Below are 27416 nucleotides of genomic sequence, written 5' to 3'. Positions count from 1 at the left end.
CCTGGGTGCTTTCCCTCAGCTCTTCAGCTCAATGCTAGTGCTCTAACACTTAAGCCAACAGAGCCACTTCTGGTGTTATGGTGGTTGATTGGAGAAGTTTCATGGTCTTTCCTGACTGGCCTGGCTTTGAACTGCGGTCCTCAGATCTCAGCCTCTTGAGTAGCTAGGATTTTCAGGTGTGAGCCACCAGCACCTGGCTAGTCCCCAGCTTTTAAAATACATACTCCATACCCCACACATTTTACCTGGTTTCCTTAATCTATGGCTTAATTTATGGTGTGAGGCCAAGTTTGATACAGTTAATATCCTGTGGTGGAAGCCAAACCTTTTATTCATAGCTCCTACTCATTTAGTATGCTATGTCCTCATTTTGCTTAGTTTGACTATACACAGATTTCAATTAACACAGTGCACTTAAATAATATCAGTTCTTTCTCCACCAATATGTTTCAACTTTCAACTGCCATGGTATGTTAACTGTAACTTTGTAAAGAAAAAACTTATTTGCTAGCTCTGAGTCCACAAATCACTATGTGCAAACGGATGTAGGTTGTGATCAGTCAGTCCAGTCTGTTGATGTAAACATCTGTTAATCAAGTTCATATGTAGGTGCCAGTGTTTAGATTCACTGTTTCCTTCTGTGATATTTTGCAAAAAAAGATAGATGAAAGTGGGAATTAGTTAAAGATGAAGAATAATAACAAAACTTGAAGTGTTTTCTTGTGTTTTGTTTTTGTTTTTGCTGGTCCTGGAACTTGAACTTGGGGCCTGGTGCTGTTCCTGAGCCTCTTTGTGCTCAAGGCTAATGTTCTACCACTTGAGCCATAGTGCCACTTCCAGCTTTTTCTGAATAGTTTATTGGAGATAGGAGTGTTGAGTTGAAGTTGGAGTGAAAGATGAAGTCAAAGAAAAAATAGCTGACCACAGTAATGTTGATACTGCCATCATTTGGTAGTCTCCAGATATTCAGAGGAAGTTAGCAAAGTTGAATTTATTAGCCTAAATAAATGAGGAAATTGGTTATAAAAAAAGAATATGAAGATTCCCCAGAGGAAAAATTTTACATTAAGTAAAAAACTTTACATAAAAAGTTCTCCTGGAGCTATTTCACAACATTGAAAAGGGAAAGGATAAAATGTTAGTAGATGACCTCAACAACAGTTGCCAAGGTACAGTAAAATTGCTTGCTTTGTATGTTTGTAGGAATTCTGTATGTGGATGCTGATTCTAATCAGTGGCCATTTCAAGCCAACACAGGCAGATAAATCCACAAAAAAAAACTAGCAAAAAAAAATGGAGGTGTGGCTCAAGCTATAAAGAGTCCCAGCCCAGGGAAGGTGGCTCAGTGGTAGAGCGCTTGCCTTGCATGCATGAGGCCCTGGGTTCGATTCCTCAGCACCACATAAGCAAAAAGAAAAAAAAAGCCGGAAGTGGCGCTGTGGCTCAAGTGTTAGAGCGCTAGCGTTGAGTTGAAGAGCTGAGGGACAGTGCCCAGGCACAGAGTTTAGGCTCCACAACAGAACCCAAAAAACAAAAACAAAAGAGTCCCAGCCCAGAGTAGAAAAAGCTGAAAGACTTGACAATTGGTCATCAACTTTTTTGAAAACTTGTGGTTGAATCTCTTTATGGTTACCTGAGTTACTTTTGCCCACCCTGCTTTTCTTTACAGGATTCTAAATGTTCATTCTGTGATTTTCTGTATGTTAGGTTGTCTTCGTCATTTTCCCATCCTTGATCTCTGGTTCAGCATAGTGATTTTCTTTCTTTTCTTTTTTTGTTTCTGCTGCAGCCTGACCCCTGGTGCCACACCCAGATGCCGAGGGGGCTCAAAGGCAGGGAGAGCAAGGTGATTTTTCTGATTTTCATGTTTATGAATTCTCACTTGCTCTATATCTATAATCTTCTCTTCAACCAATCTAATACATTCTTCTTTTCCCTATTTTTTTGTTATTAAGTAGTTGTACAGAGCTTACAATTCCCTATGTAAAGTTATGAGCACAATGTTATTTTGATCAGTGTCATCTCTTCCTTTGTCAAGTTATATAGTTGAATTTTTACATAATGTACATTGAATATAATGACTACATTAATATATTAGTGCATTAGTACATTCTTAATTTCAATTTTTGAAGTTTATGATTATGATTATGATTATTTTTGGTGCCAGTCCTGGATCTTGAATTCAGGGCTTGGGCTAATGTTGAATTCTTCCTGAGGTTTTTTTTTTTTTTTTGCTGAAGGCTAGCACTCTATCCCTTAATCCACAGCTCTACTTCCTTTTTTTTTTTTTTTTTTTTTTTTTTTGCAGTTTTTTGCAGGATTTTCCTGTCCAGGTTGACTTTGAACCACATCTTCAGATCTCAATCTCCTAAGTAGCTAGGATTACAGGTGTGAGCCACCAATGCCTGGCAAACATTAATAGGAGAACTCTTCTTAATAGTAAAATAATTTAACATTACAGTGTCTATATCAAACCAGTCTAGTGTATTATATTCTTTCCTGTATTTACTATTTGTGTTCATTTATCTCCCTAAAATGGGAAGACAAATTGTGGCTGGGGATGTAGCTAGCATATAGTGATGGTTCTGAAAAAAAAATTAAAAGGAGTGAAAAATAACTAAGAGCAGGTATTTATAATAGTGAATCTATATATATAGATTGTTGTATATAACTTATCTAAATTTGTTTATTCTATTAAAGTAATACACAAAACTAACACAATAAAACTAATACATTACAATCTTCAGATTGTAATGGTTAAGTGAAATAGTATGCATAAATAATGTACATAATGCCTGGCAAATAATTTTTGCCTGATAGTTTTCTTGTTTTTGTTTTGTCAGTCATGGGATTTGAACTCTGGGCCTGGGCGCTGTCCCCAAGCTCTTCAGCTCAAGGTGAGCACTCTACCATTTGAGCCACAGTGCCACTTCCAGTTTTCTGGTTGTTTTTATTGGAGATAAGAGTCTCATGGACTTTCCTGCCTGGGCTGGCTTTGAACCTCAATCCTTAGATCTCAGCCTCCTGAGTAGCTAGGATTACAGACATGAGCCACCAGCTCCCAGCTACTTGATAGTTTTTGGATCTATCTTATCTGTGTACTTCAGACATGAAAAATAAGTATTGATTTTTTTTTGTTTTGTTTTGTTTTTGGGTCCGGTCGTGGGGCTTGAACTCTGGGCCTGGGCTCTGTCCCTCAGCTCTTCAGCTCAAGGCTAGTACTCTGCCAGTTGAGCCACAGCGCCACTTTCGGCTTTTTTTTTCTTTTTGCTTATGTGGTGCTGGTGAATTGAACCCAGAGCTTCATGCATGTAAGGCAAGGGCTCTACCACTGAGCCACTATCCCAGCCCATAAGTGTTGTTTTTATGGGTACTAGTTTATAGTGGCTTCTTAGAACATTTCAAAATATAAGTGACATTCATGTCAGCCTATTCTTGATAGATAATGATGCCACTGTGCCTTTATTTAGTTCTACATAAGTTTGTGCAATAGCTCTATGTGAGATATACTCATCCTATATGACAGGCGAGAGTTTCAGTTTTGGGATGAATTGAATAGGAATTCTTAAAAAGTAGTTACTGAATTTGTATAGGTTGGAGTATGAATGCTTGGCAGGAGAAGCAGTTCTCTTGGCCAGGATTTTTTTTTTTTTGGTCGATCATGGGGCTTGAACTCAGGGCCTGGGAGCTGTCCCTGAGCTACTTTGTGCTCAAGGCTAGCGCTGTACCACTTGAGCCACAGAGCCACTTCCTTGGCCTGGATTTTTTTAGTTGATAAAGTAGTGAAAAGGGAATTCTTCTATTCTATGGCTTAAGGATACATAAACTCTCAATGCAGCAATCTTTTTATTGTTGATTATTATAGCTTCTATTACTCCTAGAAGTTGACCATAAGGGACTTGAGTTTAGGAGATTTTGTCTTTCAGTTTTTATATAGTAAATGCTGAGGCCAGCCCTTTGCCTGTAGGGCCTTCAATCAGTGAAGAGGATCTGTGACATTACTTATGGCAGTCAAGTATTGGGGGAGGAGTAGAGATTTTCAGTGTTCTTTGTATAAGTGAATTTGTACCACTGAATCTGATAGACACTGAATACTATATTCTTGGAACACTAGAGGCCCTTTGTTGTTGTAACATTTCATTCTATCTGATTCTTTCAGTAATAGAAATGTGAGCGCATACATGTAATATATGCTTTTTTTTCCTCTCTCTTTTTTTTTTTTGCCAGTTCTAGGGCTTGAACTCAGTGCCTAGGCACTATCCTTGAGCTTTGAAGCTCAAGGCTAACATTCTACCACTCAAATTACAGCACCACTTCCGCTTTTTCTGTTTATATGTTACCAAGGAATCAAACCCAGAGTTTCATGCATGCTAAAAGCACTCCATCACTAAGCCATATTCCCAGTCTTTTCTTTTTTTGGGGGTTATACTTTTTGCTGGTTAATTGGAAGAGTCTCTTAAACTTGTATGCACAAACTTGTATGACTTCAAACTGCTGTTCTCAGATCTCAGCCTCCCAAATAGCTAGGATTGTAAGGTGTGAGTTACCAGCACCCAACCAGCAAGCCTGTGAACTTTTAATTGGATAAAAATGCAGTTCAAATTATTTAGTCTCTCTCTTTAGTTTTATAGAAAAGAGTCAGTTGGGTGGGGTTAGTTGGAAAATGATCTGAAGAAACTATGTAGAGACCTATAAACTAATCATACTTTGTTGTAGTTTTTGAGATTGCCTAGAAGAACCATCTGAGTATCTTAAAGTTCTTTAACAGTTAGAAATTAAATTTATTTAAACCTGAGAATTTAGTTGCTGGTTCTGGAGTATACCTTAACCATTTATTGTTATTTTTAATAAAAAATATTAAGGGCTGAAAATGTAGCTCAATAATAGAGCATTTTCCTACCCAGCATTCATGAAACACTGAATTGTATTCCTAATTCCCTCCTTCCTAACAAGCAAACAATTATAGGGAGATTTTATTTATTTATTTATTTTTGTTGCGGGGCTTGAACTCTGGGCCTAGGCACTTTTCCTTCAGCTCTTCAGCTCAAGGCAAGTGCTCTACCACTTGAGCCACTGCGCCACGTCCAGGGAGATTTTAGAAATTTAAATATAATATACAAGGAGAAACAAGGGAAGCTTAAAGCTTTACATTTTTTTTTTTTTGGGCCCAGTCGTGGGGCCTGAACTCTGGGCCTGGGCGCTATCCCTCAGCTCTTCAGCTCAAGGCTAGTGCTCTACAACTTGAGCCACAGCGCCACTTCGGCTTTTTTCTTATGTGGTGCTGAGGAATTGAACCCAGGACCTCATGCATGCAAGGCAAGTGCTCTACCACTGAGCCACCTTCCCAGCCCCAGTCTGTGAGACTCTTATCTCCAGTTAACCACTAGAAAACTGGAAGTGGCACTGTGGCTCAAAGTAGCCTTGAGCAAGAGAGGTCAGGGACAGTGCCCAGGCCCTGAGTTTAAGCCTGTGACTGACTCCCTTCCCCCCAAAATCAATTAAGGACATATATATTAACATACATTAGTTGTATGGGGAGGGGTTGTGATATTTCCACACATGTGTACAATGTATGCTGATGAAACTTACCCTCTCCACATTCTTCTTTGCCCCATATCTCCCTTCTTAAAACAATTCCAACACCTTTTTTTGTTTTTTTTCATACATGCAAACCGCTTTAACTATATTCATCCTTATTCACCAGCTAGAGCCTGTTTTACTTACCTATCATTAATATTTTAAACTATGTATTGTATCATGGAGTTTTAACATGGTATTTGCATATGTGTATGTGTATATCAGAATTACCCCCTCCCCCTCCACACACACCTTTTTTTTTTGGTGCCAGTCCTGGGTTTGAGCTCAGGGCCTGAGTGCTATCATGAGCTTTTTTTTTTTGCTCAAGGCTAGTACTATATCATTTGAGCTACAATGGTTAATTGGAGATAAAGTCTCATGGACTTTCCTGCCCTGTCTGGAGTTTCACATTGGTCCTCAAATTTCAACCACCTGAGTAGCTAGGTGTAATTACAGGTGTGAGCTACCAGCCTCCTGTGAAGAACCCTTTCTATTGCTTTTTTCTCTTTCAACAGCTTTCATTATGATTCCTTATATTAGAGGACATGTTTATTAGATGATGAAAGATAGGTAGGGCAAGTTTTGTTTTTTGTTTTTTGTTTTTTTTTTTGAGACTGCTCTATCAGAATGGCTGTAAAAGATATAGGATGTAGCTGGGCACTAGTTGGCTCATGCCTGTAATCCTAGCTGCTCAGGAGGACATAGTTCAAAGCCAACCCAGGAAAGAAAGTCCTTGAGACTCTTATTCCAATCAACTACCACCAGAAAACCAGAAGAGGAGCTGTGACTTAAAGTGATAAGTGCTAACCTTGAGCAAAAAAGCTCAGGGACAGTGCACAGGCCCTAGGTTCAAATGACCAGCTTCCCCCACCCCCTCCCCCCCAAAAAAAGATATTATATGGGAATAGTAACCAAAATGGTAGTCCTTTCCACTCTTATTGCTTTGAATTTTTACCCCTTCATTGTGACAATGCTGTTAACTTTGAAGGGAAAAAGGTAGAATAGAATTTTTTTTTTTTTTTTTTTTTTTTTTGGGTCTGGTCATGGGGCCTGAACTCTGGACCTGGGCGCTGTCCCTTATCTCTTCAGCTCAAGGCTAGCGCTCTACCACTTGAGCCACAGCACCACTTCGGCTTTTTTTTTTTCTGCTTATGTGGTGCTGAGGAATCGAACCCAGGGCCTCATGCATGCAAGGCAAGTGCTCCACCACTTAGCCGCACCTTCCCAGCCCCCTAGAGTAGAATTTATAGTTTACTTATTTTGTTTTATATATATATATATATATATATATATATGTATATATATAATTTATTTATTATTTTTTGTCAGTCATGGGGCTTGAACTCTGGGTCTGGGCACTGTCACTGAGCTCTTCAGCTCAAGGCTACCACCTGAGCCACGTGCCACTTCCGGTTTTCTGGTGGTTTATTGGAGATAAGAGTTTCATGGCTGGCTTTGAACCATGATCCTCAGATCTCAGCTTCCTGAGTAGCTAGGATTACAGGCATGTGCCGCTGGCACTCAGCTTGTTTTTTTTTTTTTTTTGTCGTTCATAAGGCCTGAACTCTGGACCTGGGCACTGTCCCTCAACTCTTCAGCTCAAGGCTAGTGCTCTACCACTTTGCCACAGCACAACTTCTGACTTTTTCTGTTTCTGTGTTGCTGAGGAATTGAACCCAGGGCCTCAGGCATGCAAGGCAAGCGCTCTACCACTGAGCTACCTTCCCAGCCTAATTATATTTTTTTGCCAAAAATTTTAAGTTGAATTTACCAGTATAGGTAAGATTGTTACAATACTAACCAATTTGAAAATTAGTTTTTAAGTTGAACCATAATATATAAAATCTTACAGTAATGTGTACACCTGACTATATTCAAGTGCAGTTTTCATACCCATACCAATTGTCTTGTAATAACAGGGAATGCATCCTCTGTGTGGTGTTTGCTAGTTAACGCTATTTTGGAAATCACACTGGTATTTTCTAGTTGCTTCCCTAATTTTTTGTGATTTATTATTGATCAAAATTTTATTTTGGAATTTTAGTTTTAGGGGATAGGATAAGCCCTTTCAAATTTTTAATTGTTAGAGTAGTTTTGATGGAGGTTAGGCATGCAGAAATGAGAAAAAGCCTTAGAATTAGTAACAAAAAGGAAGCTCATAATATTCTTATGTAAAATGGGCGAGACAGTTCACATGAGGAATACCTTGAAAACTTACCTCAGAATACTCACAAATAGGAATAAGTAATGTATATTTTAAGAAGTAAGATGAGTCCCATAGTCTGTGAATGAAGCCTGTCTGGTTAGCTTCTAGACACAGCTGTGCTGTGCATAATTCAGCATGGCTTAGAGTGAGAGCCACTGACCTCCCTGAAAGCATGTGGGAGAAATAACAAGCTATCTCCTAATTCCTACTTTATCACTATCTTTTACCTTCTTTTTCCTGTTCTGTATTTTCATACTTTTTTTTTTTTTATTTCTACATCTTCTTTCCCCCCATGGGTTGTGGAGCTTGAACACAGGGCCAGAAGGAAGAAGTTCTGTGCTTAGGTAGCAATAGGTCTGGATTCTAGTCTCTACTTTTCTATTTTCTAAATTCATGAGCACATCAGATGTGTACCTAATTTTGTCTCAGTATGAGGATAATGATCTGAAGACAATAGTATAGGTCAGACCATCTTTTGTTTTGCCACGAATTGTATCAATTATAGATGGTGTGAACAGTGAATATCGTATTTTCCCTCCTAGTATTAATTTTCACTAGAGTGTTTAAAAAGTATGATGACATTAAATTTTCAAAGTCTGTAATGTAAAGATTAGTGTTGTGTAAAATGGCTTCTTTATTAAAAATGTATTTGTTGAGTATGTTAGGTTAATATTGTAGTTATTAGATTATAACAGCACTCGAGTTGATGTACAAAACCTCAGCCCTGGAATACTTGTAGAGAAACATGAACAATACAAAAATGTTTCTTTAATGTGTAGTGTCTTCTAAAGTTCTTTTTTAAAAAACTTTTTATTGTTACTTAAAGGTGATATACAGAGGGATTACAGTTATATAAGTCAGGCAATGAGTACATTTCTTTTTGGACAGTGTTACCTCTTCCCTGCTTCTAAAATTCTTAAGTGCAATAATAATAATAATAGTGTTACTAGAAATTGTGATTTCTAATTTTTTGGTTTTTCTGTTTTTTTGCAATGGAATACAATGTATTTATACACACACTTTTTCATTTGTTTAGAAGATTTAACACTACAGCTTTTTGGGTTCTCTTTCTCTTTCTGCCCTTGTTTTCCTTATTTGTTTCTTCTCCTGGTGGGTTAGTTTCTCGCTTCACCTCTCCCTCCCCCTTTAATCCATCTGGAAAGATGAAGAGGCAGCTGCTATGGTAACCATGCATTTTGGTTAATGAATAGCAGACTAACTACATAAAACATGTAAAGTCTACAGTTGTTTGCTATAAGTACCGTGGAGATGCATTATTTTTCTTCTAAAGACACTCAACAGGGGCTGGGAATGTAGCTTAATGGTAGAGAGCTTGCCTAGCATGCATGAAGTCCTGGGTTCGATTCCTCAGAACCACATAAATAGAAAAAGTCACAAGTGGCACTATGGTTCAAGTGGTAGAGTGCTAGCCTTGAGCAAAAAGAAGCTCAGGGACAGTGTCTTGGCCCTGAGTTCAGGCTTCAGGATTGGCAAAAAAAAAATCACTCAACTTCCTTGTGTTATTTTGTTTTCTAATTTTCCATTCCTAATATTGTAATACTACCACAGAATATTCACCTTTCTGCTTAGTCTGCACAATATTTCACCTGTGATCATTTTTGGGGGGGGGAGGGGGGTTGTCACCGGGCTTGAGCTCAGCCTGGGTGCTGTCCCTCAGCTCTTCAGCTCAAGGCTACCCCTCTACCACTTGAGCCACAACACCACTTCCAGTTTTCTGAGTGGTTTATTGGAGATAAGAGTCTCATGGACTTTCCTGCCTGGGCTGGCTTTGAACTGTGATCCTCAGATCTCAGCCTCTTGAGTAGCTAGGATTACAGGCATGAGCCACCGGCACGCAGCCTAACTGTGGTAACTTTATAGGAGATGAGTCAAGACACACAAGGGAAAATAATTGATCATTTGGGTAAAGGGGTAGATTTCCTTCACATGCATACATAGAAGAATAGGAGCAATTTTTTTCTTTTGCAAATATTTAGAGTTTTTGATAGATTTTTGTCCTTTTTGGCTACTAGTGTTCCTTTTGAGTTTCTCTCTGGGTTTAGAATCAATAAGTAATGTGTTTCTTGAAAATGTTTTTGTCATAAAAGCTAGCTGCAACTGAAATATTGCATTCAGCCAACCCTTGAAAATTCTTGTACTCTGTGCCATCCTGTCTCATACTGTCCCATCTCATAGTTGTCCTTTCTCTGCAGTGCTCTATGCCCAGGTCTCTGTGGCTGGGCTGCTCCAGCCTGGCGGACAGCATGCCTTCGCTGCGGTGCCTGTATAACCCAGGGACTGGCGCACTCACAGCTTTCCAGGTACTTTCTCTGTCTCTATGGGTTATATACGTGTGTGTGTGTGTGTGTGTGTGTGTGTGTGTGTGTGTGTGTGTGTGTGTGTGTGTGTCTGGTGTGTGTGTGTGTGTGGTGTGTGTGGTGTGTGTGTGTGTGTGTGTCTAGTTCATTAATATTCCTCCCTCTTTTTTCCTATGTTTGACTTACGATGTACCTTTTTCCATCATTGCCTGTTTTTCATACCACTCCACATTCTTTTAAAGTAGATCTAGACTTATTTGCTCTTAAAAAAAAATTAGGACACAGTTATACAGAAGGAGATTTCATAGTGACATTTCCATACGTGTTTATAATACATTCTAATCAATCTCATCCCCTCTATCACTGGCCCTTCACCTGATTTACTCTTTTTATTTTTTTGTCGGTCATGGGGCTTGAACTCTAGGCCTGGGCGCTGTCCCTTAGCTCTTCAGCTCAAGGCAAGCACTCTACCACTTGAGCTACAGCGCCACTTCCGGTTTTCTAGTGGTTTATTGGAGATAGGAGTCTCACGGTCTTTCCTGCCCGGGCTGGCTTTGAACCGCGATCCTCATATCTCAGCCTCCTGAGTAGCTAGGATTACAGGCGTGAGCCACTGGCGCCCGGCCTGATTTACTCTTTTAAGACATTTTTATCATGATTGGTTTGTCACAATGGGCATAGATTGCATAATGTGACTTTTGTTTTTCACATTTAGTAAAAGTAATTTTTAAAGTAAAAAATCTCATTAAATACCAATTCAAAATGTAATATTTTTCTCTGGACTTTATAAAACTAATTAATGTAATTAATCGCAGTCCGTGGCATGAACATCTTATGTTTTTCTTCTGATTAGTAAAAATTAGTACTCTTAAGAGTCTCTTGGTTATTATACTATGATGCATGTTTATAAAAATATGTATGTTTATAAGAATTATGTTTTATTTATATATTGATTAACATTTCTAGTTTCAAAATGGAAAGTTCCTTAAGATATTTGGGTAGAGGCTGGGCACCAGTGGCTCATGCCTTTCTGTAATCCTAGCTACTCAGGAGGCTGAGATCTGAGAATTGTGGTTCAAAGCCAGCCCGGGCCAGAAAGTCCATGAGACTCTTATTTCCAATTAGTCACCAGAAAACTGGAAGTGTCACTGTGGCGCAAGTGGTAGAGTGCTTGCCTTGAACTGAAGAGTATAGGGACAGTGCCCAGGCCCAGAGTTCAAGCCCCACGATGGACAAAAAACAAAATCTTTGGATAGAATTTTCAGCTTGAGACTGTCCATTTGGTCTTACATAAATTGGTAGATTCTAACTCTCCTCAGTCTTCCTTAGAGCCCTGAAGTTCAGTTCAGTGAAAAAGCTATCCAGGAATAAAATAGAAAATTATCCATGTGCTCATTGTTTACACTTTTTACACTTTTTTCTTTTGGTCGTGGGGCCTGAACTCTGGGCTTGGGTGCTTTCACTCAGCTCTTTAGCTCAAGGCTAGCACTCTACCACTTGAGCCACAGTGCCATTTCCAGCTTTTTCTGCTTAGGTGGTGCTGAGGAATCGAACCCAGGGCCTCATGCATGCAAGGCAAGCACTCTACCACTGAGCCACTGTCCCAGCCCCTCATTGTTTATAGATTAGACTGTACTATATACATAATGGTTTTATTGTTAGCTGTTTACCTTAGATATTTGGAACTTGGGTTTAGCATTTTATAAGCATGTATTTTGTGCTTGCTATTTTTTTTCATTTTTCTTTTGTGCTGGTACTGAAGCTTGAACCCAGGTCCTGAGTAGCCTAAGTAATTTTCACAACAACCCTCTGAACTAAAGACCATTTTCCCATTAGAGATGAGAAATTGAATCTCAAAGAGGCTATGACTTTCAAGTCTACAAAGTTGGCAAGTGGCTCAACTAACTTCCTAACCTCAAGCCCTTAACCTCCATGATAACCTACTTAACACAAAGCAAGTACTAGCTGCTTATTGTTATAATAATAGTCAACATTTATTGAACATTTAACCATGTGCCAAGCTGTTTTAAGTACTTTACATACATTATTTAATTCAGTGGGTACTATTACTAACCTCCCCCACCTTTTTTTGTTAGTCTGGGGCCTGAACTCTGGGGGGCCTGGGCACTGTCCCTCAGCTCTTCAGCTCAAGGCTAGTGCTCTACCACAGTGCCACTTCCGAGTTTTTCTGCTTATGCGGTGCTGAGGAATTGAACCCAGGGCCTCATGCATGCTAGGCAAGCACTCTTACCACTGAGCCACCTTCCCAGCCCTATTAAGACCTTTTAATGGATGATGACACTGAGGGATAGAGAAGTTAATATTATTGTCTACAGCTGCTGTGTATGTGTCTGTATGTGTATCTCTGTGTGTATATCTCTGTGTGTGTGTGTCTGTGTGTCTGTGTCTGTGCCTGGCTTGGAACTTGAACTTAGGACTGGGTGCTGTCCCTGAGTTTAAAACTCAAGCCTTTCACTTTACCACTTGAGCCATGTTTCTTCTACTTTGGTCTTTTTGCTGGCTAACTGGAGATAAGAGTCTCATGGACTTTGGTGCCTGGGCTGGCTTCAACCCTCAATCCTCTGATCTCAGCCTCCTGAGTAGCTAGGATTATAGACATTACTCATCTGTACCCAGCTTGTCTATTTTTAACCTAATCTAGTCTATTTAGACGAAACTAAAAGATGACCTTAAAGTGTCAGAATGCTTATGGCTCAATCTTGGTTTAACAGAGAACCTTAAGTGTTATCTATTGTTAGTTTTAATAATGATACTATTTTATTTATTTTTGGGGGGTGGGTCCAGTCATAGGATCTGAACTCTGGGCCTGGGCACTGTCCATCAGCTCTTCAGCTCAAGTCTAGCACTCTACCACTTGAGCCACAGCGCCACTTCTGGCTTATCTTTTTCTTCTGCTTATGTGGTACTGAGGAATCGAACCCAGGGCCTCATGCATGGAAGGCAAGCACTCTACCACAAAGCCACCTTCCCACCCCTTAATAATGATACTATTTTAATGATGATTTTTCCATTTTTCTTTGCAAAGTTTGATACTAATTTTCCTTGCTTACTCTGAGATGCAATATGATAAAGTATGGTGAATCTAAAAATAGTTAAATCAAGTTTTAAATACTTTTTTTTGTTACTAATTGTTCTAATTCTTATTTTCTACATCTGTAAATGGAAACCATAGAAAGGACATGTGGTAATGGTTGCTGCTTTTGTTCTTACCATAACTGTTACTGCTACTGTTGTTATTCATTGTTACCCCAATAATGTCACAGATAATATAAAGGCATCCACATACATTAATTTGCTCAGTTGATGCAGAGATGTACTCTGTCATTCGCATATATTGTCACTTGTGTTTGAACTATACATATGGGGCATTCTTAATTTTTTTCTCATTAGAGGACTCCTTGGAATTACAGATACCAGTGGTCTACTGTATAATGCAGTAGTTCAGATGTATACCACTATTTCTGGATGAACTGTTGTTTTTTTAACCATTTAAAAGTTGTAGTGTCTTTAGCCCATTTGCAGTCTGAGTGGAGTGAAGTCTTGTGTGAGAGAGTGTGTGTGTGTGTGTGTGTGTGTGTGTGTGTGTGTGTGTGTGTGTGTGTGTGTGTGTGTGTCTGTGTGTGCGCGTGCTTGTGCGCCTGCTTCAGTTCTGGCACTCAAAATCAGGGCCTGAGCTCTCAGTCCTTGAGCTTAAAGCTCATGGCTAACACTGCTACTTGAGCCTCAGCTCTACTTCTGGCTTTTTGTTGGTTAATAGAAATGTCTCATGGATTTTCCTGCTCAGGCTGGCTTTGAACCGTGATCCTTAGATCTCAGCTTCCTGAATAGCTAGGATTATAGGAATGAGCCACCAGCCCCACCTGAAGAATCCTTTTAAGACTATCCCCACTTTGGACACCACTGGCAAGTATGGGGTCTCTCATAACCATTCTCAAGTTTAATTACATGTTAGGAAGAATTTAAAGAACTCTCTGAAAGGAATGACTTATTACAGAGAAAGGATTCTAGTTTAAATTAGTCAAAAGAAGAGAAATGTAGGAGTAAAATGTAGAGATGTCTACCATCCTGTTCCCACAGAATCATGGATGAAATTCTGCCATCCTATGACAATTATATGTATATATTATATACATATATAATATATACAATATACATACAATATAATATGTATTCACATATATAATGTATACATATAATATATACTATATAATATGACATTATATATAATATATTCATATATATAAATATTGCCAGTTACAAAGCTTATCAAGGCCCATGGTGTATAGAGAATTTATTGAGGCTCAATCATTTAGTCTCATCATGGCTGATGTTTAGTGTCCAGCCCCTTCTATAGGTCACACACATAAATGCCTTTAATTGTTATATTTCTTCTTGCTTTTGGAACTAATTAAACATGGTTTGAAGCTGTTAATAGAGATTGCATTTATCCAGCAGCTAATATCCCTAGGTAAGCAAGAACACTCTGGCTAGAAGTTATTGGGACCAAGAGTCCTCCTCCCAGTAGCCAAAGTGCAAAGGTCAGATTTCTCCTTAAAGTTTAATTCTTCACTACATAAGAGTCACAACTCCTTGGAGAATTATTGATTTTATACACAAATAGAAAAGCAAATTCCCCTCCTTCCCCCCCCATCGTCCTAGGACTTGACCTCAGTGCTGTCCCTGGGCTGGGCTCCTTTTGCTCGAGGCTAGCATTCTACCACTTGAGCCACAGAGCCACTCTGGCCTTGTCTGTGGTTAATTGGAGATAAGAGTCTCACAGACTTTCCTACCAGGGCTGGCTTCAAACTGTTATCCTCAGATCTCAACCTCCCAAGTAGCTACGATTACAAGTGGAACCACCAGAGCTGAATTTTTATTTACTTACTTTTTTTGCCAGTCTCAGGGCTTGAACTCAGGGCCTGGGCTCTGTCTGTCCCTGAACCTCTCTGTACTCAAAGCTAGTACTCTACCACTTGAGCCATAGTGCCACTTCCAGCCCTTTCTGTTTATGTGGTACTAAGGAATCAAACCCAGGACTTCATGCATGCTAGGCAACCACTAAGTCACATTCCCAGCCCTATCAGCCAAATTTTTATTTAGTACATATATACATGATGTATTTTTGTGAAATAGCAGGAAAGCTATTTGGTGTTTGCCTCTGCTCAGTCAATTTTGACACTATCCTCATGAAAAATGTTTTACAAAATTTTAATATGGTATTTGTAATAGTTTGCCTTGAAGGTAGAACTGTGTTTTATTCATTGCCTATATCTAGTGTTTGTAAGTATAGTGTTTATATTTTTGCTAGGTTAATGAATGGACACATAAAATTCAAAGAAAACTATCAAGTAGCATATAGGGGATGGGAAGAGAGAAACCATTGATTTGTTCCTGATATTTGACGGAAGTTCTGTATTCAGAAAGAAAGAAATCATAGTTCCAAAAACCACACATTTGTATGGGGAAAAACCCGTAATACTGAGTCTGATTTATGATTAGTCTTCAAATTTGATATTTGGCTTTCATACCACCCACAGAATGATGATCTCCTCTGAATTGGATTCTGTATGTTGAATTTGGACTGTTGTTGATAAATGCACATTTCAAAGTAATGACTCTACCAACCAGCTAACAGTTCAGTTTCAATGAAGTCAACACCTTTCTTTATCATCACAGCAGTGTATGCTTGTACAATTATTTTTTTGCATTTTACCTTTCTTCTATAGATATGAATAGACACTGGGAAAATTTAAATGCTGATAGTGATATCAGCAGGCTAGAAAAAAATACATAAATTATCTACACTAGTGCTCCTTTAGCCTTGATCAGATCCTGTATTAAAGTACAGAGTGTTGGAAATATATTATTGGAAATCAAGTCTTAAAATATATTATTGGAAATCAAGTCAAGTGGCTGGGAATGTGGCTTAGCAGTAGAGTGCTTGCCTAGCATACATGAAGACCTGGGTTTGATTCCTTGGCACCACATAAACCGAAAAAGCTGGGGCTCAAGTGGTAGAGTGCTAGCCATGAGGGAAAAAAAAGGGCAAGGACAGTGCCCAGGCCCTGAGTTCAAGCCCCACAACTGCCCCCCCCAAAAAAAGTATAAACTTAAGCTTCAGTGCTTTCATTTTATTTATATGTATTTTCAATACAAACAATAGTGATGACCTGAATTGGCTGCATTTCACCTTAACTTGGAAATAGTCTAATTTGGAGAAGTATCATTTGGGACTGACTGATATTCTTAGATACCTGTTGGGTTTTTTTTTTTTTTTAATTGTGAAAATACTGTACAGAGGGGTTACAATTACATGGGCAAGATAATGAGTACATTTCTTATCAAGCATTGTAGCCTCCTCCTTTGTTTCCCCTTCCCATCCCTTCCCGTCCCTGTTGGGTTATTTTAATGCTCCTAATTAAATTTGGTAATATTTTCTTCTCTTCCTGTGCATTTTGACATGTCTGTGATGCAAGTAATGACATCTTTTTTTTTTGGCCAGTCCTGGGGCTTGAACTAGCTGAGCTTCTTTTTTTTCATTAGCATTTCACCACTTGAGCCTCAGTGCCACTTCCGGCTTCTTTTGTTTATGTGGTACTGAGGAATCAAACCCAGAGTTTCACACATGCTAGGCAAGCACTCAACCACTAAGCCACATTCCCAACCATGACATCTAATATTTAAAGTAAATTATCTTGCTTGTGAGACAGTGATTTCCTGTTTTATTATTCACAGTGATTCTAACATTAAAATCACCAAGGATTTATTGTTTATTTTATGTTGAATAATCCATTTACCTCATTGCCCTAACTCCATCAATACCCCTAATGATTATACAGGTAACCTGAGGTTGCCTCAGTCTGCAAACCAGAACAGAATGTTATACTCAAGAAGGCCTGGTGCTTCTAGGCATGTATTCTGCCACTTCAGCTATATCTCAAGACTTATTTTTTAGGAAAGGTTTTGCCTGGGACTAGCCTTAGACTGTATTCTTTTTTTTTTTTAGTGAATATATGCAATACAGTGATATCAAGTTTATTTATTTAGACTGTGTTCTTATTACCTATGCTTTTTTTTGGGGGGGGGGGGGGGTTAGGTCGTGGTGCCTGAACTCTGGGCCTGGGCGCTGTCCCTCAGCTCTTCAGCTCAAGGCTAGCGCTCTACCACTTGAGCCACAGCGCAACTTCCGGCTTTTTTTTCCTTTTTGCTTATGTGGTGCTGAGGAATCGAACCCAGGGCCTCATGCATGCAAGGCAAGCACTCTACCACTGAGCCACCTGCCCAGCCCTTACCTATGCTTTCTGTGTAGCTTGGATCACAAACATTTACTACTATACCCAGCTTGTTGCTTCTTGCTGATGCTTTGCCTGTGCTGTCCTCATTCGGCTGTCCTCCCAGTTTATGTTTTCCAAGTAGCTGGGATTATAAATGTGTACTACCATCTTGCTCAGTCTGTTGAGTCCGTTAAGATGATGATGAAAGCCCTTTTGTTGTTGTTTTGTCAGTTGTGGGCTGTCCCTGAGCTTTTGCTAAAGGCTAATGCTCTACCACTTTGAGCCATAGTGGTTAATTGGAGATAAGTGGCTCATGGGGACTTTCCTGCTCCTGCTGGCTTTTCACTGTGGTCCTCAGATCTCAGCCTTCAGAGTCGCTAGGATAATAGGCGTGAGCCACAGGTGCCTGGCTTATTGTTCTGTTTTCATTATGAGTTACTGGAGATGAGAGTGTCACGGACTTTCCTGTCCAGGCTGGCTTTGAACCACTATCCTTAGATCTCAGTCTCCAAAATAGCTAGGATTACAGGCGTGAGCCACTGGCGGCCAGCTAATAGTATGATTTATTTTTTTCCTTCTCCTTCTCCTTCTCCTTCTCCTTCTTCTTTTTGTCTGTCGTGGGTCTTGAACTCTGGGCCTGGGCACTGTCTCTCAGCTCTTAAGCTCAAGGCTAGTGCTCTACCACTTGAACCACAGCACCACTTCTGGTTTTCTGAGTGGTTTATTGGAGATAAGAATCTCACAGCCTTTCCTGCCCAGGCTGGCTTTGAACTTTGATCCTCAGATCTCAGTCTCCTGAGGATTACAGGTCTGAGCCACTAGCACCCAGCTAATAGTATCTTTTTTTTTTTTGGTGGTCATGGGGCTTGAACTCTGGGCCTGGGCACTGTCCCTGCGCTCTTCAGCTCAAGGCGAGCGCTCTACTGCTTGAGCCACAGCACCACTTTTGGTTTTCAAGTGGTTTATTGGAGATAAGAGTCTCATGGACTTTCCTGCCCGGGCTGGCTTTGAACCGCTATCCTCAGATCTCAGCGTTCTGAGTAGCTAGGATTACAGGTGTGAGCCACAGTGCCCAGCTTAATAGTATGATTTTTATATTCTCATGTTACACACACAGACAGTTCCACACTTCTGAAATAACAAAGTTTGCATATGAATGTGAAGTTTCATATTTGAATGAAAGCTCATGATCAGCGTTACTAAAAAAGATTTCTATTGTTGATTATGGTTTCTTCCTTTTGCTGTAGTCATTGTTGGGGGTTGGGGGGAGTACCAGTTTCTTTACTGGTAATAAACCAGCAGGGACATTTCTAGTGTACTATTAATATACAGTATTAGTATAATATTTCCCTTATAATTTTTTTAATGGGTAGGTCATTAATTTTCTTAAGCATTTCAGCTATAGCATAGAGCAGTCCTTTGAGAGGAATTGGAAAGATGAGGATAAAATGGGTACAAGATTCTAATAGCTTGAGAATAACCACAGTGTTTGACCAAATCTCTTTTGTATTCCCTACTCCTGTTCTATTCCAGTAGTTCTGGAAATGTGCCTGTGGACTATTTAGAGTGAGATTATAAAACTGAATCATGATTTTGGTGAATAGAAGCCAGTGCATGTGGCTCCAGCACCCCAGCTGGCAGTAAGCTCTCCCTAGGTTTATGAATGTAGTTAGATGGCCCCCAACTGTTTACAAGACAGCAGAGGTGAGATCTTTGATTGACAAGTCAGAAATGTATTAGATCATTCTCTCTGCCAGTCTCTGGTTCATGCTGTTAAAAATGTCAGCCTCCAAGTTTGAATGGCAGCCTGAGGGCTTTAGAAGCTTTTTGTTTTCTGAGATGGAAACACAAATTGGATGTGTGCCTGAGCGCTTCATCCTGGGCTGTAATTTCATCTTTTAGCTAAGAACCACAAGGTACATGAGCAAAGCACCCTGTAAACAATAATACTGTGGAAAAAAAATAAACAAGGTCGTGTTTCTGGTACGTTGATCCGATGGTGTCCTGACCTCTATCACGTTGAACATCTCCACTCTGATTGCTGTTCCCTTTGGCATTACAATGAGAGAAAGAGAGACTGACATAGAGGAAAAGATTTAAAGTTGCAGTGTCGGTGCACATTCCTTGTATTGGCTATGAAATATTGAACTGTCAGAATGTGACACTTGGTTTTTTAAGCAACCTTTCTTGTTTGAGGTGTTTGCAGTTCATTCCTTTCTCCCCCATTTGTCTGCTTTCATTGATAGGGTTGGAAGTAGTTGCCTTAAATTCATGGAAGGGGACAATGTTAAAGAGAAGTGGTGCCAATAGAGCTAAGTAAACTTCACACTGTAGCATAAATGCAAGCTATGTGGCATGGGCGAGGGAGATTACATTTGGGTTAGTACATGAATATTGTGGTTTAGGCAACCTTGATTATGAAGAATCACCTTGGGTCCCAGTTCCATTTTGTGGAGCCAGGATAGTGGGAAAGATGTGGTAGATAATATAGATGACAGGTGTGGTGCTATCATTTGTTAGTTATATGGCAATTACTATATGGCAGTGTTGCCAGTCAAATCAGAATTATTCCAGCTATTTCATTTACTGCTCCAATTATCCAGTGTCTTTTGACAGGTGGTCAAATTATGAAAGAGTAAAATTTTAGTAAGGAAAATAAATTTTAAAAAAGTGTCTTTATAGTAAGAGGGTTCATGAATAAATAGGTAATATGGAAGAATAATGGCATATGAATAGAAAATCTTTGTTGTCAAAACAAAAAAAACACCCATAGGCTTTGTGCTGGAGGCTGAGGTCTGAGAATGAAAGTTTGAAGCTAGCTCAGGCAGACAAATGCAAGAGACTTTTTTTTTTGTTGGTCATAGGCTTGAACTCTGGGCTTGGGTGCTATCCCTGTGCTCTTCAGCTCAAGGCGAGCGCTCTACCGCTTGAGCTACAGCGCCACTTCCAGTTTTCTAGTGGTTTATTGGAGATAAGAGTCTCACGGACTTTTCTACCCAGGCTGGCTTTGAACTGTGATCCTCAGATCTCAGTCTCCTCAGTAGCTAGGATTACAGGCGTGAGCCCCTGGCGTTTGGCTTACAAGAGACTCTTATTGTTAGTTAACCAGGGAAAAGCTGGATGTGGCTCAAGTGGTAGAGTGCCAGCCTTGAGCAAAAAAGCCAAGTGACAGCTAGAGGCCAGGAGTTCAAACTATAGAACAACAACAAAGCCTACCCATATTTCTTGGTACATATTTTCAAGGAAAGAATGAGATTTCTTTCGTTTGATTTTTTTTTTTTTTTTTTTGCCATCTTGGCACTTGAACTCAGGGCCTGGGCGCTGTTTTTGAGCTTCCTTTTGCTCAAGGTGAACACTCTACCACTAGAACCACAGTGCCCCTTGCAGCTTTTTCTGTTCATGTGGTACTGAGGAATCGAACCCAGGGCTTCATGCCTGCTAGGCAAGCACTCTACCATGAAGCTACCTTCCCAGCCCTGTTTGATTGTTTTAAATGAGGTACATTTTAAAAGCAAATATTTTTTATACTATTATGAAATGCATTCTTTATTTTCATTTAGTTTGGAAGCATAGAACTTGCAAGTAATGTTTTAATTGCAATTCTTTTGGAATGTAGACCATGTTTATCTTTAAGGTACTTGACTTTACTCTTACTGGACAATTAGCCCTCTCTGCAAATGTGTAAATCAAGAGTTTTCTGTATCTCAAACACGTAGTGAAATGAACCAGGAAGATGATAATAGTAATTTCTGACATTTCTTTTTCTTTTTTTTTTTTTGGGTCCGGTTGTGGGGCCTGAACTCTGGGCCTGGACACTGTCCCTCAGCTTTTCAGTTCAAGGCTAGCCCTCTACCACTTGAGCCACAGCGCCACTTCCAGCTTCTTTCTTTTTGCTTATGTGGTGCTGAGGAATCGAACCCAGGGCCTCAGGCATGCAAGGCAAGTGCTCTACCACTGAGCTAACTTCCCAGCCCATTTCTGACATTTCTTAATTCCCACTTTGTGGTTATGCTGGAAGGAGTATGTAGCATATAGAATTATATACCATCCTCCCTTAGAAATATAGTGCTCAGAAAGTAAGACAAAAGGGAGTATATTAAGAACTAGTTACTATTTTTAAGTATTACTCTGTAGTTTTAAAGCATAAATATTGATGTACATTTGCATGTAAGCTATAAGAACCCACTGTCATAGCTCAGCAGGGGAGTTTTCAAAAACTTATTCTTCTAGATATTGACTTTTCATTGTCTGATTTCTAGAGAATGAATGAAAATAAACCATTCTTTTCAATCTTTTTTTTTTTTTTTTTTTTGGTCAGTCATTGGGCTTGAACGGGGCTTGGGCGCTGTCCCTCAGCTCTTCAGTTCAAGGCGAGTGCTCTACCACTTGAGCCACAATGCCACTACCAGTTTTCTGGTAGTTTATTTGGTCTAAAGGCTCATAGACTTTTCCTGCCCGGACTGGCTTTGAACCTTGATCCTTAGATCTCAGCTTCCTGAGTAGCTAGTATTACAGGTATGAACCACCAGCGCCCAGCGGGTGCAAGTATTTATTCAAGAAATGAGGCAAAATTTTGTGCATTTATGGAATCTTCTAAATCTAATGGAGAAGAAACTACAAAATTTCTTTTTCTCTTGGTCTATTTATTCTTTTAATGTGTTATGTTGAAAACATGTCAGAACCTATGGGCTTTTATACTACCAACACCCTATAATAATTAGCTTTATTATTTATATTACAGGCTTACCTCGTGTGCAAAAATCAGCCTGTTTATACAGCCATAGGATTTCAGCATTGAAAGGTATATCAGAGGGCCATGTAGTCACATACATTTCTTAATACAGGAATCTGTTATCAAGTATGTTTGCCAGGGGACATCTAATCTGTGCTCAGTCACCTTTATAGTGAGCTCAACTTCTTGATTTTTTTTTTTTTTTGAAATAATTCCTTTAAAAATGAGCCAAACAGAGGCTGGGAAGGTGGCTCAGTGGTAGAGTGCTTGCCTTGCATGCATGAGGACCTGGGTTCGATTCCTCAGCACCACATAAGCAAAAAGCAAAAAGCGGGAAATGGCGCTGTGGCTCAAGTGGTAGAGTGCTAGCCTTGAGCTGAAGAGCTGAGGGACAGCGCCCCAGGCCCAGAGTTCAAGCCCCACGACCGACAAAAACACACACACACAAAAAAAAGAATGAGCCAAACTTTTCTTTTTTTTTCTTTTTCTTTTTTTTTGCCAGTCGTAGGGCTTGAACGAAGGGCCTATGCATTGTCTCTGAACTTCTTTTGCTCAAGGCTAGCATTCTACCACTTGAGCCACAGTGCCACTTCTGGCTTTTTCTGTATATGTGGTACTGAGGAATCAGACCCAGGGCTTCGTGCATGCTAGGCAAGCACTCTTATCACTAAGCCACATTTCCAGCCCAAGCCAAATTCTGTTCACTCACTGGTTCTACTTCTGCCCTTTGTGATAATATAAGGTAATTGTTGTCTTTTTCATATAACGGTGATCCTCTATAACCTTGGATTCTCAGTTGGGAATTTATCTAGTTGTAGATAAAATGTAATTACACTTGTAATAGACCTTTTTCTTGTCATTATTCCTTAAATAATATTGTATAGCAACATAACAATTGTGTTACATCATAAGTAATCTAGAAATTTTAAATATATAGACGTGTGTGTGTGTGTGTGTGTGTGTGTGTGTGTGTGTGTGTTGTTTTGGTCATGGGACTTGAACTCAGGGCCTGGGCTCTGTCACTGAGCTTTTTTGGTCAAGGTTAGTGCTCTATTACTTTGAGTCACAGTACCACTTTCAGTTTTTTGGTGGATAATTGAAGACAAAAATCTCACAGCCTTTCCTGTCTGGGCTGGCTTTGAACTGTGATCCTCAGATCTCAATCACCTTAGAAGCTAGGATTATAGGCATGAGCCACTAGCGTCCAGCATGAATATATTTATTTTTGAACAGTGTCACCCCTTCCCTTGTTCTCTTTCAGTTTTTCCCTTCCACTCCCACCCACAAGTTCATTTTCAACATAATGTCTAATGAGTACCACTGCTGTATTTGTTCACCCACTTCCAGCCTTTTCGGTAGTTAATTGGAGATAAAGAATCTTAGGGCTTGCATGGATTGGCTTGGAACTTGTATCCTCAGATCTCTGTCTCCTCAGTAGTTAAGATTACAGGCGTGAGCTACCAGCTCCTGGCCTTGGGAGAATTTTTTTTTTTTAAGCACTAATAGTATGAAAAAAAAGTGTATAATAATATAATATACTTTTTGGTGTGTGTGTGTGTGGTGGTCCTGAGGCTTGAATTTAGGGCCTGATGCTGATTCTGAGCTTTTTTTGCTAAGGGCTAGCATTCTACCATTTGAGCCACAGTTCCACTCTGGCTTTTTGCTAGTTAATTGGAGATAGGAGTTTCCACAGACTTTTCCAGACTAGGCTTGCTTTGAACTGCAATCCTCAGATCTCAGCCTCTTGAGTATCTGGGAGTACAGGTATGAGCCACCGGCGTGTACCTTCTTCCTTTTAGGACAGTGTCTTACTATAGTCTACATTGGCAACAATTTGGAATTCTTCTGCTCCGACCTCTGAAGTGCCAGGATACATTTTGTCTTAAACACCATTAGGACAATGTAATTTAATTATTGCAGCCTAAAGTTGCATATGCTTATTTGATATGGATGGTGAACCATTTCCAGGAGTATAGCCTGTTTGTTCTCTTGCCCTTTCTTTGAAGCCAGTAAAGCATATGTAAGCACTTTGACAAATGACATACTGTAGTGGCATGTCTGAATGGTACAGGTATTTTAAACCTAGCTGCGTTCCTGAAGATGGTGAACATCTGCTTAGAGGTATTGTAGAGCTCCACAATGCACTAATTGAATTACTCTTTTCTGGAGTTGCCGACTGCACTAATTGAATTAGAATCTGTGTGTGTGTGTGTGTGTATGTGTGTGTGTGTGTGGTATGTGTGTGTGTAACTGAGGTAATTCTCACTTTTAACTGAGAGATTATGAGAGGCATGACTGATGGTGTGTACTGTGCTGCTATCTAATGGCAGCCTATGGAACTACTACATGGTCTCCAGGGAAGAAAATACAGTCATCTGATCTAGCATGACCTTAGTCTAACCCCATCCAGTTTAGTTCAAAAGGTCCTAGAATTTATTTTTGAAATTCTAAATTGATAAAGCATGGTAATACATTTCTTCATTTAAAATTGAGATTTGTTTTATTAGGCATGGAGTTTTTTTATGAACTACTAAGATACAAATATTGAACTGATCGAAAATTTTCTAGCCTTTTTCACTTTGCCTTTCATGTGACATAAATGCAAAAAATTACTCTTTTGAGATGTCTTAAAAGAATGAATTTGTACCATGGTTTATTTGCATTCCTACGTAGCAGTGCTTCTTTCTGGTTAACAGAAATTTTGAAGTCATATCCTTGACTAGATTGCAAAATGGACAGGAATAAAGGCTACAGAGTACATCATTAGTACATTATTCTGTATTATGCTAAATTCGATTTTTATTTTTATTTATTTATTTATTTTAGCTGGTCCCAGGGCTTGAACTCTGGGCTTGGGTGCAGTGCCTGGGCTCCTGTTGCTCAAGGCTAGCACTCTACCACTTGAGCCACAGTGCCACTTCTGGCTTTTTCTGTGATTAATTGGAGATAAGAGTCTCACAGACTTTCCTGCCTGGACTGGCTTCAAACTGTGTCAGATCTCAGCTTCCTGAGTAGGATTATAGGTGTGAGCCACCAGTGCCCAGCTAAGATAAAAATTTGATTATAGGGCTGGGAAGGTGGCTCAGTGGTAGAGCGCTTGCCTTGCATGCATGAGGCCCTGGGTTCGATTCCTCAGCACCACATAAGCAAAAAGAAAAAAGCCGGAAGTGGCGCTGTGACTCAAGTGGTAGAGTGCTAGCCTTGAGCTGAAGAGCTGAGGGACAGCGCCCAGGCCCAGAGTTCAGGCCCCACGACCGGACCCCCCCCCCCCAAAAAAAATTTGATTATGCAAAAGTATATCAATTTTAGCTGTAATAAAATTGATCACTGAGTTTAAAAATATTGAGGCCAGTCGCTTAAAGATGTTAGAAAATCTTACATATAAATAATTAGGTTTTAAGAATCTCTACTCATTTAAAATTAAATTTTACTATAATTTTGAGGAAGTTTGAATATCTCCTGAGCTCTTCAGCTCATGGCTAGCACTTTACCACTTGAGCAAAAGCACCACTTCCAGTTTTCTGGTGGTTAATTGGAGATAGGAATCTCATGGACTTTCCTGGACTTTCCTGCCCGGGCTAGCTTTGAACCTCATCTCTCAGATCTCGGCCTCCTGAGTAGCTAGGATTATAGACATAAACCACCAGCACCAGCTTATTTATTCTTGTGGCAATCTTGGGGCTTGAACTCAGGGCCTGGTGCTGTCTCTGAGCTTTTTCTCAAGGCTGGTGTTCTGCCTTTGAGCCACAGCTCCACTTCTGTTTTTTTGTTGGTTAATGGCTGATTAAGAATCTGCCCAGAGGGCTGGGAAGGTGGCTCAGTGGTAGAGCGCTTGCTTTGCATGCCTGAGGCCCTGGGTTCGATTCCTCAGCGCCACATAAGCAAAAAGAAAAAAAGCCAGAAGTGGCGCTGTGGCTCAGGTGGTAGAGCGCTAGCCTTGAGCTGAGGAGCTGAGGGATAGTGCCCAGGCCCAGAGTTCAGGCCCCATGACCGGACCCCAAAAAAAAAATCTCCTCAGAGGGCTGGGAAGGTGGCTCAGTGGTAGAGCGCTTGTCATGCATGCATGAGGCCCTGGGTTCGATTCTTCAACACCCCATAAGCAAAAAGAAAAAAGCTGGAACTGGCCCTGTGGCTCAATTGGTAGACGGCTAGCCTTGAGCTGAAGAACTGAGGGACAGTGCCCAGGCCCAGAGTTCAGGCCCCACGACCGGACACTCCCCCCCCCCCCCCCCCAAAAAAAAAAAATCTCCTCAGATCTCAGCCTCCTCAGTGGCTAGGATTACATGTATGAGTTACTGGTGCTTGACTTTTTTTTTTTTTTTTTTGGGTCATGGCCTTGAACTCTGAGCCCTGAATGCTGTCCCTCAGCTCTTCTGCTCAAGGCTAGCACTCTACCACTTGAGCCACTGTGCCACTTGTGGTTTTCTGAGTGGTTTATTGGAGATAAGAGTCTCATGGACTCTTATCTGCCCAGGCTGGCTTTAAACTGTGATCCTTAGATCTCAGTCTCCTGAATAGCTAGGATTACAGGTGTGAGCCACTGGCTCAAGGCTGGTATTTGACACTTTACATACCTTTTAAGAGAGCAATGATGATTCTGAAGAGGATAATATTTGTTATACTGCCTCCTGCTGGTAGATAATAGATTTATTTTTTTGTGTGTGTGTGTTTGTGTGTCAGTCGTGGGGCTTGAACTCTGTACCTGGGCATTGTCCCTGAGCTCTTCAGCTCAAGGCAAGCACTCTACCACTTGAGCCACAGTAACATTTCCAGTTTTCTGGTAGTTAATTGTAGATAAGAGTCTCATGGACATTCTGGCCCGAGCTGGCTTAGAACAGTGATCCTTAGATCTCAGCCTCTCAAGTAGCTAGGATTATAGGCGTGAGCCACTGGCACTGGCTTAGATAATAGATTCTTAATCTTTGTGTCTCCAGTGTTGGTAGTATCCACTTGGGGTTTGGGAGTTATAGATTAGGGCTTCTGCTAAGTTTATCATTGGGAGAGTCTGTTGCATATAAGGTATAAAGTACTTCTTTAAACAGTCTATTTTCTGGAGTCTAAATTGTCCTGGGACCAGCTTTTGATATAAAAATTCATAGAAACTTGTTTTTCACAGAATGTGGTAACTCCTTGCCATAGTGCTGTAGTGTTAAAATTCACATTGGCCAGGTTGTTCTGTAAATTAAACACTGACAGCTACCCTCAGGGGAACAGCCAATGTATTTATGATGATGTGCTGATTACACAAAATACACTGCAAGCAGAAAACAGCTGCAGAGAACAAACCT

At 40.1% G+C, this 27416-nt stretch overlaps 1 protein-coding gene across 6 annotated transcripts in view; it reads left to right on the top strand.

Annotated features, from left to right (window-relative positions):
* Positions 1–27416, top strand: part of Btrc (beta-transducin repeat containing E3 ubiquitin protein ligase) — a 165522-nt gene that overhangs the window by 32351 nt on the left and 105755 nt on the right. For 2 of the 6 annotated variants that reach the window (XM_042689280.1, XM_042689278.1), the window contains exons 2-3: positions 1790–1846; positions 9997–10104. The exons of 2 other annotated variants lie outside the window; for them this stretch is intronic. In XM_042689280.1, coding sequence (XP_042545214.1) covers positions 1790–1846; positions 9997–10104 — 165 coding nt within the window. The remainder of the gene's footprint in view (positions 1–1789; positions 1847–9996; positions 10105–27416) is intronic. 2 more of the 6 variants (XM_042689282.1, XM_042689279.1) reach the window with 2 other exon arrangements.

The sequence above is a fragment of the Dipodomys spectabilis genome, unplaced genomic scaffold (genome assembly GCF_019054845.1).
Source record: "Dipodomys spectabilis isolate Male_0828 unplaced genomic scaffold, ASM1905484v1 ptg000125l, whole genome shotgun sequence".
Classification (NCBI taxonomy): domain Eukaryota; kingdom Metazoa; phylum Chordata; class Mammalia; order Rodentia; family Heteromyidae; genus Dipodomys; species Dipodomys spectabilis.
The sequence above is the reverse complement of the archived record's forward strand: the minus strand, read 5'-3'. Positions and strand labels throughout refer to the sequence as shown.